Raw genomic sequence first — 22,024 nt, 5'->3', positions numbered from 1 at the left:
TTTGAAGAGCAAAAAAGAGGATGCTATGAGGACTCTTTTTAAATACCCCTACCATATGTAGGCTATAGAGAAGCTGGGATATATTGCTGAGGGGGGCAGGAGAAGAGAAGAGGAAAGCAAGTCTTCGACCCGTTATGTCTATGTCTCATCCAGAAAGTACGTATAGCCAGAAACATTTTGGCAAATTTAAAAAATCCGCCCAGACAGAAATTTTATGTGTCCTGGAAAAAGGGGACACATCATAACTGTCAACGTTTATCGTTTTTTAAGGGAAATTCCCTTATTCCGATAGGATTCCTCGCAAGAAAAGGGAAAAGTTGACAGCTATGGGACACATGGCAACCCTAATTTTCTAGTCTCGGGTTATTGATTTCAAGATTCCTTACGGTAGAGGAGACGTTGCCCCTTTAAGAGGAGTCCAGCCCCTTGAGCTGCACGTCAATCAGCCCTGAAGTGCACGCCCCCTTTCCCACGGGGCGGGGGCAGGGGAGGAAGAGGGAAACTCCATTGCCGCTCAACCGCACTCGATTTTGCTGCGGTAAGTTAAACCGGCGACGCGGTGGAGGGGCGAAGGGCGCCCATTGGCTCTCGCACGGGGTTGAGGGGGCCGCTTTCATTGGCCGAGAAGGCTGCCAATTGGAGGTCTCCCCACGGCGCCCTGCCCCTTGCTGACAACAGGCGTGGTAGGCTGTGAGGCTGAGTCGTAGCCGGGAAGGAGACGCTGCCCTTTTGAAGCCATGGAACGCCGATGCACGGTGAGGGCTTCTCAATCCCCCCATCAGGAAGGTGGTATTGTCCGACCTGCTTAGGGCAGGTGCGCGGTGGGGTGTTCCATTATGCGGAAAGGGGTGAGGGGGAGTGAGGGAAATCTGTTATTACCTTTCATTCCAAAGAGCCCTGCGCGAGCGAGAGGAGCTCTTGGGCAAGTACTTTGCTGGAAAATGATATGGTCTCAGCCGTTTCGTCTATTTGCCATCACTTCATTTGTGGTAGGGTCCTCAGCCCATTTGCGGCATGGCATCATTTGGCCAAGCCTTTTCCTACCTTCCCAGTTTCCGTTTGTGCTTCCAACTCCGTAAAATTTGGCAACGTTACTTAGGCTTGCTTCCTTAATGGGTCTCCCTGGTTCAGGTGCAGTTTACCTCAACAAAAGAAAACGCTAGTTCGTTGCTGGGGGTGGTGGAACTTGAGATATTGCTTGGGGCTGGACGCGTCTGTGACTTAGGATGCCTTTAAAACGGGGTCGGGGAGAGTGGATGAATTGATGGAGGACTGAGCTGCTGGCAAGCTAAGGACAATCTCCATGGCCCGGGGCAGCCTGCCTCCAGAATGCCAGCCCCAGAGAGTAGCAAACAGGAGTACAGTACTGTTGTCTCTTTCTTTGCATGCTGTTGCTTTGGGGTTTCCTGGCATTTACACTTGGGAAATGGGACTTTTGTTCTGATTGAGAAAGTCTTTTAAAAGCAAAAGTAAAAGTAAACTGAACACAGTACAGTGGTACCTCAGGTTACATACGCTTCAGGTTACAGACTCCGCTAACCCACAAATAGTACCTCGGGTTAAGAACTTTGCTTCAGGATGAGAACAGAAATCGTGCGGCGGCAGCGGGAGGCCCCATTAGCTAAAGTGGTGCTTCAGGTTAAGAACAGTTTCAGGTTAAGAACGGACCCCCGGAACGAATTAAGTACGTAACCAGAGGTACCACTGTATGTTGCTTTGCTAGTGGTGTTTGGTGATGATTATGAAATAGGAACTTAGTGTCCAGGGGCTCTAATCATGTGTGGGGGTGGTGAGGATGGGATGGCTGTTGGCTTCAAGAGGACTTTTCAGAGGCCTTATTCTGGCTGCAGGCTGCTGAAAGATGCTTTGCATGGAGAGGGTCCCAGGTTCAATCCCCAATGGCACCTCCAGGTAGGGCTGGGAATGTCCCTTCCTGAAACCCTGGAGAGCCATTGCTGCCAGTCAGTGTAGACAATATTAAGCTAGATGGACCAGTGGCCTGACTCAGAACATGGCAGCTCCCTGTGCTCTACTTTGGTCCGTAACTTAGTTGCAGAACATCTGCTTTGCATGTAGAAGGGCCCTGGTTCCATCCCTGGCATCTCCAGATGGGGATGTCCTCTGCCTGAAACCCAGGAGAGCTGCTGCCTGTCAGTGTAGACAATACTGGGCTAGATGGGACAGTCGTCTGACTTAACATAAGGCAGCTTCCAGTGTTCCTATACAATTGAGGACTAGAATATTACTCTGTGTTTCAGGGAAGAGCCATAGCTCCGTGACAGAGAATCTGTTTTGTGTGCAGAAGGTCCCAGGTCCTATCGCCAACATTTCCAGGTAGGGCCTAGGAGAGACTCCCTGCTTGAAACTCTGCAATGACATTACCTGTCTGTGTAGATTGTATTGAGCTGGATGAACCAATGGTCTGACTTGAGACTATTCCATTTTAATTTAGCCATTTCTTCACAACCATGAGGCCTGGTATCTTACTTTTTAGAGGAAGGGCCATAGTTCAGTGGCAGGGCATCTGCCTTAGACAATGAAGGACCCAGATTCAATCCCTGGCATCTCTAGGTCTGCCTCGGTATGTCCTGTTGCTGAAACCCTGGAGAGCGATTGCTGGCAGTCAGTGCAGGCAATACTAAGTTAGATGGCCCAATAGTCTGACTTTGATATAAGGCAACTTCCTATGATGGCAATGATATAGTCATTTAAAAGTTCTATGCCAAGGATTACAACAGAGACGTGATTGAAAATGAAGGAGGGATGAATGCCAGGGAGGAGTAGGCGTCCATCAAATTGTAACAAATGTAGCTGGTGTTCTGCCCTCCTGCAGACAAGAGAGTGATGGGTTGGGTTGGGACAACTGATAACCTAGGTGCCTGATGGTAACTAATTTGTACCAACTCTACTGGGTGGTGTGTGTGTGTGCCTGCTCCACTGAGCAAAGGTTGCTGTAAGGTGGGTGTTTCTTTCTGCACAGCAATTTGGAAAAGATCTGACACGGGTGTATCAAAAATAAATGCATGCATACATTTCAAGTTTTCCACCCTTTTGTTGTAGTTGTCCAGTTGACATCACTGTTCATAAGCACTGCTTGAGAAAACCCTGTTGCTTTGCAAATAATCTGACAATTACTGTATTTTTCTGTCTATAAGACTCCCCCATGTATAAGACACCCCCTATTTTTGGGGACTCAGATTTAAGAAAATGGGGGGAGATATATCTGTGTATAAAACACCCCCTAATTTTTGACATTATTTTTTAGGGAAAAATCTAGTCTTATACATGGAAAAATACGGTACATAGAGCACCTTCTATTCATTTATTTTGAAATCATTGCATGTAGAAGAGTAGCATGTGAAAGAGAAAACCTGATTAGAGTCCTTCCCCTTACAAGCTCCTTTTCTATGTGCGGGGACTTCTTTAAACGAACAAAAAACTATGGAGGAACTAATCAGTCATGTGGACAGCTTAGTGTGCCCAGAGACATGCAGCTGAGAAGCAACCCTGACTTGTTACTCTTTGTATCTCTTGGAGTTCTGATTGTCCTTGATTGTCCTCTCCTACAATTTTCAGGTTAGGCAACAAAAAGTCCAGCTGCATCGCCTTAGAGGAAAAAAAATTAGTGTAACAAGCTATTCTTCAACTCCCACTCTAGCTCAGTGGTTCCCAGAGTGAGCAGATTACCAGGTTGGGGGGGGGGGGAGAACAACCAAGAGGCATGGGAGGGGCGCTGGAGGTTTAAATTACAATCAGACTTTGAAAAACTGGTATCACAGTATCAAGTTCCTTAATTCCATTGAATGATTTAAACTAGTGTTAGAGTTAGATTATGAATAAAGGTACAATTAATTTTTAGTGTTTTGAATTTTATTGTGTTGTTATCTTCCTCAGTGAGTCAAGCAAACTGCTATTCTGAATCATGCTTTTTATTGGGTAGGGTAGGATATGGGGCACTGGGGTGAGTTGATGGAAGCAAGGGGCAGTGGCCCCAAAAAGTTTGGGAACAGGAGCAGGATGTCCTGTGTTACAATTATTATAGCACAGATGTATTCTAGGAAGATGGCAGCTGTTGATGATCTGGCTACAGCAAAACAATTTTGTTTGAAAAGATGCCCCATTAACTGAAAGTATCTAAAGGGTAGAAATCGAGGGACCTTTTTTTTAAAAAAAACAACATATCGAGCTATTGAGGCACATGGTCACTCGGTGCTACCAGAATATGCAAGTGCATGGCTCATTCAAGGCTATATAGAACCTTTATCCTAAATAACAATGGAACTCACAAGTGGATAATGTTTTTATTATTATAAATAGTTATTATTTGTGAAGGGAACCTTTGTATGAGTCAGTACTTTATTTTCTGTTTGGAACTGCATGGTGCCCTTGTACTTTGCTTTTCCTGGCTGTGACGCTGTAAGGTTTAGTTTTTTTAATTCTTTTCTTTCTTTTTGTTATGTTTGCACGTTTATTTTTGTTAACAAATAAAAAAGAAAACTTTTTTTAAAAAAAATCCTCATGTTTGCTTTCTTTTGTTTTTCTTTCCCTTGACTTCAGTCACATTGCATACAGTAGTTTAGTTTGGTCTGATATGCCTCGTAGAGAAAAGCCATGACTGTGCCATTCTGGATGCGCTCTGTGAAAGGGCCCCTCCGTTAGTTGTGTCTGACTGTCTTCCATTTATTTTTAATTATTTAATTATTGTTTCGTATCTCTGCAACAGGGAGGCGATCTTCCAAATAAGACTGACTGTAGGAGCCTGCCAAAGGAGAGCTGGGTCTCTTGGTGAACTTCTTGGCCAAGGTTGTTCCTCACAGCATCTTCCAGCACATGCCTAGAACATCTGTCAAAAATGGCATTTCAGAGAACTGAGGGGATGTCCATTATTCAGGCTCTGGCGATGACTGTCGCAGAGATACCGGTATTCCTTTACACGACGTTTGGTCAGGTGAATATGCACATTTAATTCATCCCTACATTTAGAACTTTGAAGACTGGAATCTTAATTGTATTTTTAGGAGAAGGCCCTAGCTCAGTGGTTAGAGCACCACCTCTGCATGCAGAGGGACCCAGGATCAGCCCTCAGCAGCATCTCCAGGCAGGGCTGCAGAATGCCCCCTGCCGTCCCATGGAAGATGGTGCATGCTTGTTTTCTGCTGCTCCAGAGGGCAGGATTCGAACTAATGGATTCAAATGACAAGAAAGGAGATTCCAGCTAAACCATAGTAGGTGGTGGACTCTCCTTCATTGTAGATTTCTAAACAGAGGTTGGATGGCCATCTGTCAGGGATCCTTTAGCTGTGATTCCTGCACTGCAGGGGATTGAACTAGATGAGCCTCGGGGTCCCTTCCAACTTTACAATTCTGTGAAGTCCTGGGGGAGCAGCTGCCAGGCAGTGCAGGCAGTATTGAGCTAGGTGGTCTGAAATTGTGGAGAGCAGCTGCCAGACAACACAGGCAACAATAGGCTAGATAGATCAATGGTCTGGTTCAGAACTGGATGGCTTCTTATATGAGAAAGATTTAACTGTGCTGGATAAAAGTGCCTCTGCAGAAGATTTTTTTTTTTTTAATTAATATAGTGACTACGGGATAGCTCAGTCAGTAGAGCATGAGACTCTCAATCCCAGGGTTGTGGGTTTGAGCCCCATGTTGGGCAAAAAGATTCTGGCATTGCTGGGGGGTGGACTAGATGACCCTCGTGGTGCCTTCCAACTGACCCATTTTATGCTTCTATGATCACCTGCCCTGTCACCCTGTGAAGCACCCACCCTGTGGAATGCCCTCCCATCAGATGTCAAACAGACAAACAGATGTATGACTTTTAAAAGACATCTGAAGGCAATCCTGTATAGGGAAGTTTTTAATGTTTGATGCTTTGTTGTGTTTTTATATTTTGTAGTTTTACTGTGTCAAATGTTTTAATTTGTGGGAAGCAACCCAGAGTGGCTGGGGCAATCCAGTCAGATGGGTGGCGTATAAATAACAAAATTATTGCTATTGCTATTACTACTACTACTACTACTACTACTACTACTACTACTACTATTCTTATTTCCCTTCCCCTTTTAAAGTCTGCCTTTTCTCAGCTGAGGCTCACTCCAGGCCTGCGTAAGGTTCTGTTCGCCACAGCGCTTGGGACGGTTGCCTTGGCTCTTGCAGCACACCAGCTGAAGCGTCGTCGTCGTCGTAAGAAGCAGATTGCCCCGGAGAAGGCGGGGGTGAAGCCCACAGGTGTCCCCGTTCCCATCTTGCCAACGAGGCGGGTCCCCTCCGTCAAGAAAGGTGGCTATGATATCAGAGGGAAGCCAGCAGAGAAGCTGGCTACCTGATATTTAGCAATGGCGGGGGGTGGAGAGGGAGTACCAAGGACTACAAGGTGCCGCCACACTTAATTGTACGGAACGGGCCTCCTGGTGGAATGGTGCCACATCCTGCAGGACATGGTGATAGGCTGAGGGTTTAAAGGACAAGCTAGCCTGGTCCCAAGGTGCTTTAGGTGGAGAGGCTGAGATTGCAGGGCACCTGCAGGCCCCGAGTTATGTTAACGTTACTGCTTGCTATATATATATCTATATATATATATATATAGCCTTTCAGCCAAAAAGGCAGCTCCCATGAATAATCGTAAAAATACAATAATGTAAATGCAAACAGTATGGATACTTATTCAAAACATTTCAACAGGACTAAATGCCAAACACATCCTCATTTCTGCCCCAAAGGCAAATGATGTCTCCTACAAAAATATCAAGGGAAGAGAAGGATGCTTAAGCAGCACCTTCACCTTTTAAGGGTCCCAGGCAGGGCTGGGACTGGGGCAAGGCAGGGGGGGAAGTTGGTGCCCTTTGATGGTTCCAGCAGACTCTCCCTGTAGCAATGCCTAGAAGGCAGCTGGTCCTTCTTATAAGAGTCCCAAACAAACCCCCAGCAATTGGCTAGTCAGAGATTTCCGACGGCTGCCTTTGAAAACAGATGTACTGCAGCTGAGGTTGTCCCCATTTCATCGTAGCAATTAAGACCCCTCATCACGAAGCCTTTTTTGTTGTTTGAACTGCATGTGCTGTTTTGCAGGTTACTCCAATAAGCGAGTGCAGAGCCCAAGCAGCAAAAGCAATGACACGCTCAGTGGGATCTCCTCCATCGAGCCCAGCAAGCACTCCAGCTCTTCCCACAGCCTCGCTTCAGTACGAGTTTCTCTTTGCCTTTTGTCTTCTATCCATGTTTCCTAGCCAGGGTGCTGGGCACAGCCTTGTGGCCCTCTCTGTCTTGCCCTCAGGACTCTCTCCCAGGTCATACTCCCCCGCCAGCCCTGCACTGCCCTCCCCCTGCAGTGCCTGTGTTGCTGAAAGGTATCCTTGAACCAGGAGCATGCCCGTTGTTTGTCTGGAAGGAGACAGAGGGGTGCAGGTGGCAGGGTGTAGAAAGCACTGGTTTTGCATGGCCAGAATGTAGCAAAAATCACAGTTGCAGTGTTTGGGATTTTTGGAGATAATGAGTATGAGGTTACATGAAAGAATTTTTTAAAGTGTACGCACCTTAAAAAAAAGAAAAGCACGCTTAATGGGGTGGGAACACTTGAGGCTGCTAACGGTTCTTTTTCTTCCTTCTCTTCTCACCTGGTAGATAGTGGTGGCCAACTCTTCCAGCCCGACTCCAGCGTCAGCAGGACCCTGGGAGACACAACCCATAGAAGATCCAGGAGCTGCAGGAGACTGTAGTGCAGAAAACCTCTACTTCCAAGGTCAGGATTTGGCTTGTTGCTGCTATGTGCTGTATGAAGTGAAATGGTTGTCCCAGGGAAGCTGGAGCAATCTTGTTTTCTGTTGCTCCCATGGATTCAAATTGCAAGGAAGGAGATTCCAAGTAAACGTTAGGCAGAACTTTCTGAGAGGAAGAGCAATTTGACAGTGGAACAGACTCCCACAAGAGGTGGTGATCTCTCCTTCACTGGAGGCGTTTAGGCAGAGGTTAGATGATCATCTGTCAGGGATATTTTAGCTGTCATTTCTGCCTTACAGAAGGTAGAACTAGACAACCCTTAGGGGTCTCTTCCAACTCGTCAATTTTATGATTCTGTGAAAGCAATTGCTAACTTTAAAAAATGTGTCAGGGAGTCTTTTGTGTTGCCAATGGAGAGTTTTCCAATGCTGGCCAGAAAAAGAGGGAGAAAAAAGATGGATCTTTTCGACTGCTATATTTTCCCCATCTGCTGTAAGAAAACCAGTTGATTTTTTTAAAAAAATGTGATTCCTTGGCCTTCTTTTCTGCCTACCTTGCCTTGACAGGGATGGAGCTGTTTGAAGAGGCCCTGCAGAAGTGGGAACAGGCTCTGACTGCCAGGCAGAGGGACCACACCAGCCCCTCCATCACCTGGGACAGCCGTAAAGAACAGGAGTTACTGCCAGAGGATCTCCTGGAGGTATGGCCCCATTAGCTCAGATGTGGGGAAACCTTTGAGCCTCCAGTTGATGCTGAACTACAGTTCCTGGGGCCATTGACCATGCTTCCTGGGACTGATGGGAGTTGCAGTTCAGCAGCATGCAGCCAGGAAGGGGGGAGTAAAGGGTTCCCCACACCTGAGTTAGTTCAGTGACAGGAGTGAGGAATCTTTGGCCAGAGCACTGAGTTCTAAAGATGCAGGAGCACCGGCTGTACCCTCTGTTTTACAGCCCACACCCCCTGCTACACCTCTCCACAGAGTTCATTTATTGATTGCATCCATATCCCACCTTTTTCTCCAAGGCATTCAATGTGGCACACATGGTTCTTCTCCTCATTTAATCCCCACAACTCTGTGAGGTAGGTTGTAGGCTGAGAGTCAGTGAGTGGCCCCAAGGTTACCCATAGAGCTTCATGGCCAGGTGGTGATTTGAACCCTGGTCTCCTAGGTCCTAGTCCGACGCTTACCACTACACTGCGCTGTCACTCATGGTGGTTGCCATGGCAAGGCTGCCTGAATGAAGCTCATGGATCACTGATGGTCTGCAGACCTCACTTTGGGTACCTCTGGCCTCCCTTGCTGCCTGTTGGGGATTTCATTGGATGTTCTTTTTTTAAAAATCAAGCTTGCTGTAAATCATGCCTACTAGCTTTGGGGACAGGGTGTTGATGGGTGTGAGCCCTGCAAGGTTTAATAAATGCTATATATATATTTTTTCTATTAAGCAGGAATCCCAGAAAATAGAGTTTGCAGAGAAGCTGGAATCCCTCTTGCACCGGGCGTATAACCTCCAAGAAGAATTTGGTTCCACCCTCCCTGCTGACAGCATGCTGCTAGACCTGGGTGAGTGGAGCTAGGATCCAGCTGTGGGCCAAGTTCTAGGTATTACTATTAGTATATACAGTCCTTAACAAACTTGGGACCAGTTTGCCTATCAGATTCCCAACTCCACTTGTGCTTACTTGACCGCTTTGATAGGCAAACTGGCACTGCTACAGGTCCCTCATAATGCCTGTTTCACACTTGTAAGACCTCAGTTTTTTAGTGTGGCAGTACCTACACTTGAGATCTCTCTTCCTTTTGAAACCAAGCAGCCATAGAATCATAGACCTTGGTGTGGTCTGACCAAGGCTGAATAGAGTGGGACTCGGGTGGCGCTGTAAGTTAAACTACAGAGCCTAGGACTTGCCAATCAGAAGGTTGGTAGTTTGAATCCCCGTGACGGGGTGAGCTCCTGTTGCTAGGTCCCTGCTCCTGCCAACCTAGCAGTTCGAAAGCACGTCAAAGTGCAAGTAGATAAATAGGAACCGCTCTGTTGGGAAGGTAAACGGCACTTCCGTGCGCTGCTCTGGTTCGCCAGAAGCGGCTTAGTCATGCTGGCCACATGACCCGGAAGCTGTACGCCAGCTCCCTCGGCCAGTAAAGTGAGATGAGCGCCACAACCCCGGTCGGTCACGACTGGACCTAATGGTCAGGGGTCCCTTTACCTTTACCTATTACTTTCCTTAACCTGGACACAATACTTCTGCTGATGCAGCCCAGAATAGCATTAGCTTTTTTTGTTGCTGCATCACCCTGTTGACTCATGTTAAACTTTTGGTATACTAAGACCCTTAAATTCTCTTTACATGTGCTACTGGCAAGCCAGGTGTCCCCCATCTTATGCAAATGGGATGAGCATCCCCTCAATTCCTTAATCCAAGTCGTTAATTAAGATGTTGAACGACAACAGGCCCAGGCCAGGACAGAACCCTGTGGCGTCCCACTTGTTACTTTTCTCCAGGATGGTGAAGAACCATGAGTGAGCACTCTTTGGGTTCGGTTAGTCAACTAGCTACAAATCCACCTAGCAGTAACCTCCTCCAGTCACCTTCAGTGTACTCTTTTTGGAATGTACTAAAAACCTTTTTGTTTAGACAAACCTACCGAGATGTTTAGAAAGTTGATGCATGATTAATCTGTTTTTAGGCTTTGGTTATTTCAACTTTTTGAAAGTCTAAAATCATGGTTATTTATTTTTCTTAGTGATCATTATATTGGTGTGTGTGTGTGTGTGTGTGTGTGTGTGTGTGTGTGTGTAATTTGTAACCTTCTTTGAGTTCTTGGGGATTTTCTTTGAAAAATCAGGCAGTGCATAAATTGAATGAAACAGGTAAATAGACAAAAAAACAGAGGCAGGACAGACTCCCCCTTGACTTAGCAGGAATGTTCTTTGATATTATACAGGTAAAATTAGGGGTGAGGGTGGTGACCTCAGAAATGTACGTGTTGAACATCATACTAGTTTGCTTATTATTTTGATGTCTGAGTCTTCCCACTCCCCATCTTCCCCAGAGAGAACACTCATGTTCCCACTGACAGAGGAGTCTCTAAAACTCCGGGCTGACGATGATGATGAAAACAGCTTGACCTCTGAGGATTCCTTCTTCTCTGCTGCTGAGGTGATTTGTACTGTGTGCTGTGGTTTTCCAAACTTGCTGATGGGGAATCCCTTCCATGTTTGCTTGTCCATTTCAGTAAATTTGCTTTGAGCATGTTGCAGAGGATTGAGCTGTCTTCAAGGCAGTATTGCCCACAAGCCATTCCTTTTTTTGGGGAAAGTCCTATAAATAACTAACCAGATTACAAAGCAAACTATTCCTATGGACCCAGAGGTGGTACAGTTGTACCTTGGTTGCCGAATGCCATGGAACTCATATGCTTTGGCTCCCGAACAATCGAAAAACGGAAGTGAGTGTTGCGGTTTTCGAACGATTTTTGGAAGCCAAACGTCCAGCATGGCTTCCACGGCTTCCAATTGGCTGCATTCTGTTCGAGAACCAAGGTATGACTGTACTATCAGTTTCCAGAATTTCAAAGCTTAATGAATAAAGATTTTATCATGCATCTGCTAACAGCTGCAAAGCTAGTAATCACTGTACACTGAAGATCTCTCTGATCTTTTTGGAGCTTGGATCTCACAGGTCTGGGGCTTGACGGTCATGGACATATTAACTGCCTTAAAGCCTGAACATTGTACAGGAAATAGGAGTATCACCTTCTATGCAACATGGTTCAGTTTTATGCAGCATTCACAATCTTTTGAACATGGCTTTTGCCCACCAAGAAGAACACATGGAATACTCTGGAATGACACTTGCAATTAATTATATTACTGATGCTTGTGAAAACAGAAGCTGTGTCCTACTTAGAGACAAATCTGCACTCTGGGAGGGAGTTTTATTTGTTGATGTTATTATGCAATTCTGTTTAAGTTTGGAATCAATAAAATATGTTTTTTTAAAAAAACAGAAAAAAGAAGGGCAGTCCTGGGTACAGTGTCATTGCAGTAGTCAAATCTGGAACTCAGAGAAGCATGGATCAGCTTGGCACAATGCAACCCAACATTGCCTTAGGGCAGCTTGGTATTTAGGAATCGTGGCCTTCGGGTGACATCAGTTTTATTCTGTTACATTTTTGCAGCTTTTTGACTCTTTTCAAATCGGGGAGGCTCCCTTCCAGCTCTCCAAGCCGGTCGCGGCGTATGAAGAAGCTTTGCAGTTGGTGAAGGATGGACAGGTGTCATGCAGGACTTTCCGGTGAGCAAGCGAGCTGATCTGATCTGTGTATTGTGTGCTACTACCCCTGGGAGGTAGCAGGATTACCTAGAGCAGGGGTCGGCAACGTGCGGCCCATGGGCCGGATGTGGCCCACGAAGACCGTTTTACCGGCCCACGAGCTGCCCCTGAACTGAGCCACTTGCTTGGTGAGTCCCCCGCGTGCTGTGCTAAACCAGCGCGGTGCGGGGACTCGCTGAGCAGCGCTGGAAATCGTGTCTGCACACATGCAGATACCGGAAATTGCGTCTGTGCATGTCCAGACGCCGAAAATCACTTCTGCGCAGGCGCAGTTTTTGGCATCTGGGCATGCACAGAAGTGATTTCCGGCACCACAGACATGTGCAGATGCGATTTCCAGCATCACGCTGTGCCAGTCCAGCCCACGGACGATCTCCGTGGGAGTGATCCGGCCCATGGCCAGTAAACCTTGCTGACCCCTGACCTAGAGGGAGGCTAAGAGGCAAGGTGGCGGTGGCACTGGAGAGTTAACAGGTGTAAAACATTCGTGTTTGGAGAAGCCTATCCAGATGCTTAGAAAGTTGAAGTAATTTTAATCTGTTTTAGTATTTTTTAATCTGTTTTAGTATTTAGTATGGTGTGAATGTGGCCAGCAATACATTGTCCTGTCTCTCTTTTGGAGATGCCAGTCATTATGTGTCCTGCTTTGCCCCTTGCGGCAGCCATTTTGTCACTGGAACCCATAGGTACTCTCTCACTGACCCTTTCCTCAAGGGATATGTGCCTAAGGAGCGTCCTGAATGTTTACAGGTACCTCCATTTTCACCCCTCTCTTCTCTTCTAGGACAGAGCTTTTGGGCTGCTATAATAACCACGACTTCCTGGCAAAGCTCCACTGTGTCAGACAAGCCTTTCAGGTAGAGGAATGCCAAGTCTCCTCCAGACCCCTATGCCACCTCTGTGCGAATGTGTGACTGTGGTTCTGTTTCGAGAGGTCAGTAGCTGGCTGGGCCCATGATTGGCATTCAAGAGGTCCCATGTTCAACTTCTGGTCTTCTCTGGTTAGACGAATAAGTTGCCTGATAAGAGGAACAGAAGAAGTTGCTTTATACTATGAGTGGGGCCATTGGTCCATCTAGTTCAGTACTGTCTAAATTGATTGTCAGAGGCTCTCCAGGGTTTCAGACAGGGTTTCTTCCCCATCTCTACCTGGAGACGTAATTGGGGATTGAACCTGGGACCTTCTGCATGCAAAGCAGATGCTCTACCGCTGAACATTTTACCTAAAAAAAATAAGGTTCTAGTCCTCATGGTTCTAAATAATGAGCTAATTTAAATAGGAAGCTGCCTTCTACTGAATCAGGCCCATTGGTTTATCTAGCCCACTACTGCCCACACTGACTGGCAGCAGCTCTCCAGAGTTTCAAGAGGGAGACATTCCTAGCCGTACTTGGAGATGCCACAGGGAGGGTTGAACCTGGGACCTTCTCTATGCACAACAGAGGTTCTAACCCGTGAGCTACAGCCTCTTCTTTTCCTGAGAGCTGCTCCCAGTCAGAGAGAAAATAACAGATAGGCAATCATTGTCTCCTGGCCAAGGGCTACTTAGAATCCTTTACATCAATCACACTGCTGTTTTCCTCCTTCTTTCCATGGAAAGGATTGTTATCTCTGAATGGGACTCTCTTTTGCAGGAACTTCTTCGGGATGACAGAAATCAGTCCTTTTTTGGGGAGGTGGGGAAGCGGATGGTGATGGGATTGATGATCAAGGCTGAAAAGGTAAGTGGGCCAGTTGAGGGAGAGAGGTGGCTTCAGCCCTCACCATGGTTGCAGGGGACAGTTCTTACTCCTCATCTATTCCAGTGTTTCCCAAAGTGGGTGGTGGCGCCCTCTGGAGGGAGATTTCCCCCGGAGTCTCTAAGAGGCAAGGGACTGGCAGGGATGCCGGAGGTATAAAGGACTATCACATTTTGAAATGCTGGCATCACTGGGTCAAGTTCTTCAGTTTTGTTGAATTAAATAAGTTAAATAGTTTTAATGGGGTTCTGAACAACTGTGAAATTAACTGCTACTGTCTTGAAATTGTTAGTTATTATCTTCTTTAGCGGGTCATGCAAACCGCCATTCTGAACAATGCTTTCTGTAGAGTAGCAGGGTGAGTCTATGGAACCCCAAGGGGTCAGTGGCCCAGAAAAGTTTGGGAACCACCGATCTATTCTCTCTATAGCAAAGTCAGGGGCAATTTCTGTGGTCATCCAGATGTTGCTAGACTACAACTTTGGTAGTTCTGCACCACCGGCTGGAGGCTGATTAGAGCTATGAGCCCAGCTATGTCTGTCTACCCAGTACTCCCACCCCACCTCTAGCAGGGTGACCCAGTTTGAACAAGACTGATCTGAAACCACAACCACTTCACTCCACTTTTTCTTTATTTCTCTATGTGTATATATCCCACAGCTACAATTCCTAGAGTTCCCTGTGAAGAGGGATTGATTATTAAGCCATCCTGGGAAGGATAGCTCTGGGAGAGGAGTGAGGGCGGTTTCCAACTCTCAGCAACCTGAACAAACGGCAGCTCCCAGAATTCTTTGTGGGGGGAGGAGCCGTGACTGTTTAAAGTGGCAATATATTGCTTTGAATGTGTTGTGAAGGTGGGGCTTACTTTCTGCTTAGAGCTGACCTGATGAAATGAACACATATAAGTTTAATCATGCCCATTTTCAGTGGGTCTGCTCTTAGTTAGACTAATGTTCAGTCTGCTGTGGTGCTGAGTTGTAGCATAGATTTAGCAACTGAGCTGTCTCTCTATTCCTTCCCACACCCCAGAACACCAAGGGCTTCCTAGAAAGCTATGGCGAGATGCTTCAATATACGCTGAGGCAGGAGACCTGGCCCACAACTCAGAAGGAGTTGGAAGGACGAGGGGTTTGTGTCGTTTTCTCCTTTTTGAAATAAAATAAAATAAAAAGTAGTCAGTGAAAGCTGTTGTTGTTATTGATTCATACAATTTACATGTCACTTTATTGTAAAAAGAACAAACTCTAACAACCCTCAAAGCAGTTTGCAAAGAATAAAGCAATGGAATTATCAGCAAAAAGTTTTTTTAAAAGATTCAAGCATTAATTAAAATAATTAAATGGTTCTAAATTGTTTTTAACATTGTGTTTTAATGCTGTAACCCATGCTGGGATGTTATGGTGAAGGGCAAGCAATAAACACACAAACTGTTGTTGGTGGTGGTGGTTTTCAGGCCTGTCAATTTACCTGTATTTCTCCTTCCCAGGTGGTCTGCATGAGCTTCTTTGATATTGTGTTGGATTTCATCCTTATGGATGCCTTTGAGGACCTGGAGAACCCGCCTTCCTCGGTGCTGGCTGTCTTGCGGAACCGTTGGCTCTCGGACAGCTTCAAGGAGACGGTGCGTCTGCTGGACATACCCCCCACTGGGAAGGAGAACTATTTGTTTTTATTTATTTGCACTTACCACCTCTAAGGAGCTGAAGATGGCATACATGGTTCTCCTAATTCTCAGGAGGTAGGCTAGGCTGAGAGAGGCAGTGACTGGCCCAGGGTCACACCCAGTGGGCTTTGTGGCCAAGGGGGGATTTGAACTAACCCCGGTCTCCCATGGCCTAGTCCAGTACTCTCACTACACCACCTCAGTTCCAGTTACAGATAGGTAGCCGTGTTGGTCTGCCATAGTCAAAACAAAAAAAAAAAAATTCTTTCCAGTAGCACCTTAAAGACCAACTAAGTTAGTTCTTGGTATGAGTTTTCGTGTGCATGCATACCAAGTTAGTTCTTGGTATGAGCTTTCGTGTGTCTGTGTATCTGAAGAAGTGTGCATGCACACGAAGGCTCATACCAAGAACTAACTTAGTTGGTCTTTAAGGTGCTACTGGAAAGAAATTTTTTTTTGTTTTTACACCACCTCACTGGCTCTGATTTATGCCACATAGTGCAAATCTTACCCTTAGGGCATCGTTCAGCAGGTTCCAGCCAGGTTCCAGGGCCAGATTAAGACCTTTACGGGCCCCATTTGTAATTTGAAATAAAAACAGCATTAAACTGTAAATTTAAATAAACAAACACAGATTTATTGCAACCCATGACAGGATCTGATTTCCTTGCATTATTTTGAACTAGTAGGATGTCCCCCTGGTTTAGGTGGGGATAAGAAAAAAATGGAGTAAGAGTTGTAAGGCGGTCTAGCAAAGTTCTGATTTTTCTCATGATTGTTTTGAAATATCAAATGTCAAATTATTTATAAATAAATACATTCTATTTTCTTTTGCTTTGCTATTGCCCAAAGCACATTTGGGTTGTCCAGCAGTTTCCAGCCCCCACTTAAAATGTAGGTCCATTTTCAGTCCCTGGACTTGGTCTGGAAAAGTGAATTTCCTCCAGCAAGTCATGAATTGGCCATTAATGCACAACAAGACGCACACAAATGGGGGGACCTGCTTGACAGGTGTAGGGTAGAGGTGGGTTCTGAGTCTGAGATGGTGGAAGGCTGTGAATTTTAAGGGCTGTTCTTGCAGGAGGTGTCTGGATGATGGTCGAGTCAGGCGGAGGGGAGACTAGCCTTGGTGCTCACTGAAGAACAGTTTTCTCCCTTCTCTTGCAACACTAGAATTCATGAACATCCATTGAAGCTGAATGTTGGAAGATTCAGGACAGATAAAATAAGGTGCCTCTTCATGGAGAGCATAGTTAAACTGTGGAATTCGCTCTCACGGGAGGCAGTGATGGCCACCAACCCTAATGGCTTTAAAAAAGGATAGGACAAATTCATGGAAGCTGGCTATGCATTGCCTCCATAGTTTGAGGCAGCAATGCTTCTGAATACCAGTTGCTAGCAACTGCAAGAGGAGAGAAGACTCTTGTGTTCAAATCCTGCTTGTGGGTTTCCCATTACTAGAAGCTGGTTGGCCACTGTAAGAAGAGGCTGGACTAGATAGGGCATTGGCCTGATCCAGCAAGACTCTTTTGATGTTCTCAGGATTTTTATTTTTTTTTACTGGTTTTGTTCTGAGTTTTTTGGAGTGCAACTCTCCCCGCCCACTCTGTAAAGTGCTTACATATTTCTTAGACCCCAAAGCACCCTGTTCTTTCCAACCTGAACTTAGAAATCAGCTTCAGATAAACTGAAATAGCAACAGATTCCTTGCAGAAAGGTGCAATGGAAAAGATCTATTGCTTCGTAAATTGTAACGTGGAGACTTCAGATTGTAGCGGTTCAACAGCTGTAGGTCGTTGGCCTTTGAAATAAAAGTTGGCAGCGTGATGACAGTCTTGCTTTTTCCTATATGTATTTAATTTCAGGCTCTTGCCACTGCCTGCTGGTCGGTTCTGAAAGCTAAGAGGCGGCTTCTATTGGTAAGTTTAATGATATAGTTGACTTACATACAATGGTTGGTTAGCAAGTTGATTTTTGTGGGGAGGAGGCTAATGGTCTAATTGATTCTCATTTGTAAAATTTTGCTTCCTGATGCCTAGAGGATATTTTGTTTAGTTGTTTACTATGTTCATTATGAATTTTACTGGTTTATTGTAGCTGATATTTTATGTGTGATGTTTATCTTGATACTAAAGAGGATGCTTTTAAGTCACAATGTGGCTGTATCAGTTTGCAGTCCTTACAAGAGGTGTAGTCACATTGCAATGTACAAAGAGTTGCTATCACATCATCATTTTTATTTCTTAAATTTATATCCCATCCTTCACAGGGCAGTTTACGGTATAAAAACACAAAATACACAATGCTAGTCCTACTAGGAGTGGACACAATAACATTTTTTGTTTTATTATTTATTTATTGCCAGCCCCCCTACACCTTAAGGTCCCAGGGCAGTTTACAACATTAAAACATGGTATTAAAAACAGTTTGAAACAACTTGCAGTCATGAAAATAAGGGTTAATGGCCATGACCAAGTTAGACCCATCCATTATAGTTGGTCTACTCTCAGTATGCCTTAGTTGGCTACAACAACCCAAAGTATTTTAATAAAATTGGGTTGCATCCAGTGTCAGTCCTGCTCAGAATGGACCTGTTGAAACAGATGGACAAACTCGGGTACATTTATTCTAATGGGTCTGCTCTGAGTAAAAGTTAAAAATATACCCCATTACAGTGTGTGTGTGTGTGTGTGTGTGTGTGTGTGTGTGTGTGAGAGAGAGAGAGAGAGAGAGAGAGAGAGAGAGAACTACTGTTCAGTTTGTTTTTCTTTCTCCCACATTAGGTCCCAGACGGCTTCATATCCCATTTCTACTCCGTATCGGAGCACGTCAGCCCTGTTCTTGCCTTTGGTTTCTTGGGGCCAAAGGAGCAGCTCTCTGAGGTTTGCTGCTTCTTCAAGGTAAATAAAGTTAAAAATCATAGAACTGGAGAGTTGGAAGGCTCCCAAAGTCCAACCTCCTGCAATGCAGGAAATATAGCTAATTTTAATTTACCTAAACTTTTCAATTCTAAAGATAAAGAAATAATACCAGTTGCACTGTAACTTAAGAAAAGAAAATCCACTTTTGGTCGTACGTTATTTATCTATTTCATAAAATTTATATACTGCTTGACTGTAGAAAAAAACTTTAAAGTGGTTAATACTTACTGATTGTTTCTTGCAACACTGCAAACCCACCCCCAAATGGTGTTATGTATTTTTTCTTTAATATCTGCGGTGCCCTTTGAACATTGAAAAGGAGTCTGAGGACTGCATGAAGTTTCGAGTTCACAAGTTTCCCACCCGCAGCCTAAGACAATGTTCAATTTTTATTACAAGCTAACTATCTTGCTGGTTCTTTCTCATCCCTTTCCACAGCACCAGGAGATGCTGGGGGCCACATGAAATGAGGCCAAGGGCCACATGTGTTTCTCAAGCCACAAATTGCCCAGTCCTTCATTTTTTATTGCTAACTATGCTGCTGATTATCTTTCTCCCACACTCTCTCCTCCCCAGCACCAGATCCTGCAATATTTGAAAGACATGTTTGACCTAGACATTGTGAGATACTCCACAGTCCCGTTGCTAGCAGAAGATATCCTCCAACTCTCTCGGCGCCGCAGTGAGATCCTGCTGGGTTACTTGGGGGTTGAGACCATCCCAGAGGTGAACGGGACTCTGTCCAGTGACATTGTACCCTTTGAGGAATTCAACTGAAGCTCGTCCAGGCAACAAGCATTTTCTCTTCTAACAGATTCTCTTGCCCCCACCATCCAGCTGTCCATCCCAACCAAGTGGCTTAATAATTGGCAGCAAAGACACTATTCCGTCCCAACAGTGAGTCAGGGTTATTAGCCACCGCCCCAGATGTTCCTTGTTGGATCCAGAGGTTTGGCAAGGGGCATTCAAGGGCACTCAGTGAACCTGTTTCTGGCTCATCTGTAGTTCCTGTTTCTTAAACATCTTTTTTAGCTCTAGCATAAAATGTGAAACACATACCAGGGCCTGAGCCACCCCCCTCCCAAACCTGCAAGGTGTGTGGGGGGGTGTAGTGCACAAGAACACTTTTCCTTCATTTTAAAATGTGTGAATGGATTCCTAATGAAATTGGGGAAGAGAAGATAATTGATTTGTTTTGCTGTGTCTATATGTTTGTAAAGGCTTCTGACTTTGTAAAAACCTTAACAGTTCTGGTGTGAATTATGAGGATAGCAGATTGCTGTCTCTCTGTGCTGTGCTATCTTTGCAGCTGCATTTCACTACATCGTGAATTTTAAAATGCCATCATAGTATTTCCTGTGTGCCCCCTTCCATTTCCTCTATCTCTCTGAGTGGGCAGTATCCTCTTGTTTGTTTATTTTTTCACTGAGCACAATGACAATGTGGTGGGGGGGAGTTATGTGTTGTAGCTGTGGGGAGCAAGTAGCTTTGGGCATTTTAAGCTGTGGGGAGGTGGTGTATCGATTTTGTTTGTTACCATGTTTGTTACCTGTGATCCTCAGATGAAGGGTGTTACAGAAATTGGATAAATAAGAATGATACAGGAAGCTATTTGGAGCAGTAAGTTGTATAAAAGAAGATTCAGTTCAGTTCAGAGAGCTTGGGTGCCTGGAAGGGAGAGGCTGATGGCAAATACTTTAACCCATTCACACCACCACGTGTGGAAGCACCACATTTGCACTGAGGGATTATCCTTTGACTAAGGTTATGGGACAGACTATATACAGTGCATTGAAAAATCAAATTTGGGGCTTTTGGGGGAGAGATGGCTTCCCACTAGTGAAGGTTGGCAGTATTCTTTATGGAAGAATTAGTGATCGAGGGTCAATTCATTCTGTTATTTAAAACTGAGAATTTGTCTCTTCTTCTCCACCTCCTCCCTTGAGCACACAAGGAGCACTTTAATGTCAGGAGAAACCAAAGCTGTGCATTACTTATGGACCCAGGGAACTATGGTTTGTTCTACCCAAAAAGTTGGTTTAAAGAATAGAAGAGTGTGCTCTGTGATCTTGGTTTGTTGAGTATTGTGCCACATTCATACTGTACAATTAAAGTACTGTGATGCCACCCTTCAATTCTACAATCCTATTCTGTGTCCAACCCCTTACAATGCAGGAATATGCAGCTATCATAGTGCTTTAAATATGTGCTATGAGTGTAGCATGCAGATGCCTTCCAGCTGTTCCTGGACATGGTGTCCTTGTACATGATCTCTGGCCCTCAATCACGTTAGTTGTGCCTGATGGGAGTCCTGCCAAGTCGGAATTGCATCCTGTTGGTTAAACCCCTAATTTGAGAACCTACAATACTAGAAGGCTTGCAGATGCCTGGAAGGAAATAATGGTGCTTGAATGCCTGAAAATGACGGCTAAGAGGATGAGGGGTATTGTAAGAGCTGGTTAAGATATTTCTCTTGTATATTTTCACTGTTTTGTCGTCTTGTGTAGCTAGCCCATCATGCAGCCACATTCTCTAGCAGCGATGGAGAGACTGAGGCACCGTCCAGAAGTTGTTGGACTCTAATTCCCTTTAGCCAGTATGGCCACGGGTGATGGGAGTTGTAGTCCAGTATCAACTGGAGGGGGGCCCAGGTCCCGCAGCCCTGCAGTGTAGGAGTTTCTGTGTGGGAAATGGAAGGGGAAAACACTACAGAGCAAGTGTGGGGAACCTTTGGCACTGCATTGTGTTGCTAAACTTCAACTCCCACTATCCCTGGCTATTGGCCGTACATGCTGATACTAATACTGATACTGCGCCTTTTTAACAGCCGCTTGTGCAGAAATCAGCAGGTACAAAGCTTACACATGATCATTTCCTTATGGCAGAACTCATGCATCATGGCAAACCACAGTTTGCCATCATAAGCTGATTGAGCTTGCTTCACCCCTCTCCACTAATGGGCAGAGCAGACCAGTCATGACCAGCAGCTTAGTGTTATGATCGAACCATAGATTGTAGACAAGGTCCGTTATTGACTACAGGCTGTAGTTTGTTTCGGAGTGAAACAAACCATGAACTCCACTTCAGATGTAACATTAAGTGAGTGATTGTGGTTTGTTACTCTTAAGCATGAGAGTGGAGGGGCACAGCAGCCGCTATCAGCTCATGAATTGTTTGGTTAACCATTGTTTTATAGCGTATGGTATGTGTGTGAATACAAGCAGTGAGTCTCAGATCAAGAACGGTTTCCTTTATCTCTTTTTAAAGGACATTCCTGTTAAACCTGAAGCTAATGAATGTAACATTTGTGCCTAATCTGTTTCTTTTTAAAAGATTTCATTTTCCTTAATTGTAAAATATTTGTTGGGAGTTTGTTTTGTTTTGTTGTGCTGCATATCTCACGTCTTTTGCAATTTAATTTAAATCTCTTTTTTTCGTATCCCATTAAGGTTTCGGCATTCAAAATCAAATAAATCTTTCCTTCATTAACAAACTCTTCACTGAGTCTTCTTTTGCTCATACACAAGTAGAACCTGTTCTTCAGATCATGGGTTGCAGAGGTGGGCAGTCTCAGGCCTTGTGGGCCTAATGTGGCTTGCTAGACCTCTAAAATCTGCCCCACAACATCATTATTCCTGAGA

General features: G+C 45.1%; 1 protein-coding gene across 7 annotated transcripts; it reads left to right on the top strand.

The window, feature by feature from the left end:
• Positions 1–493: 493 nt before the first annotated feature.
• Positions 494–21,876, top strand: MIGA2 (mitoguardin 2). Of its 7 annotated transcripts, none has more exons than XM_083596732.1 (16): positions 494–538; positions 4,724–4,948; positions 6,075–6,285; positions 7,075–7,187; positions 7,627–7,744; positions 8,289–8,422; positions 9,169–9,286; positions 10,778–10,884; positions 11,906–12,021; positions 12,845–12,917; positions 13,695–13,781; positions 14,829–14,927; positions 15,286–15,420; positions 17,328–17,381; positions 18,246–18,362; positions 18,960–20,518. In XM_083596732.1, exons 2-16 carry the CDS (start codon positions 4,853–4,855, stop codon positions 19,158–19,160), a joined length of 1,779 nt encoding a protein of 592 aa, XP_083452858.1. In that variant the 5' UTR covers positions 494–538; positions 4,724–4,852; the 3' UTR covers positions 19,161–20,518. The 7 variants fall into 7 exon arrangements, with proteins under 7 accessions (XP_083452858.1, XP_083452861.1, XP_083452860.1 ...); XM_083596735.1 differs by having other exon boundaries at positions 523–755; positions 9,172–9,286; positions 18,960–21,876; XM_083596734.1 differs by lacking the exon at positions 494–538 and adding an exon at positions 607–755 and having other exon boundaries at positions 6,090–6,285.
• Positions 21,877–22,024: the final 148 nt, after the last annotated feature.

This window comes from Podarcis filfolensis (genome assembly GCF_964270895.1).
Source record: "Podarcis filfolensis genome assembly, chromosome: Z".
Taxonomy (NCBI): domain Eukaryota; kingdom Metazoa; phylum Chordata; class Lepidosauria; order Squamata; family Lacertidae; genus Podarcis; species Podarcis filfolensis.
This window is presented reverse-complemented; position numbering and strand designations above follow the sequence as displayed.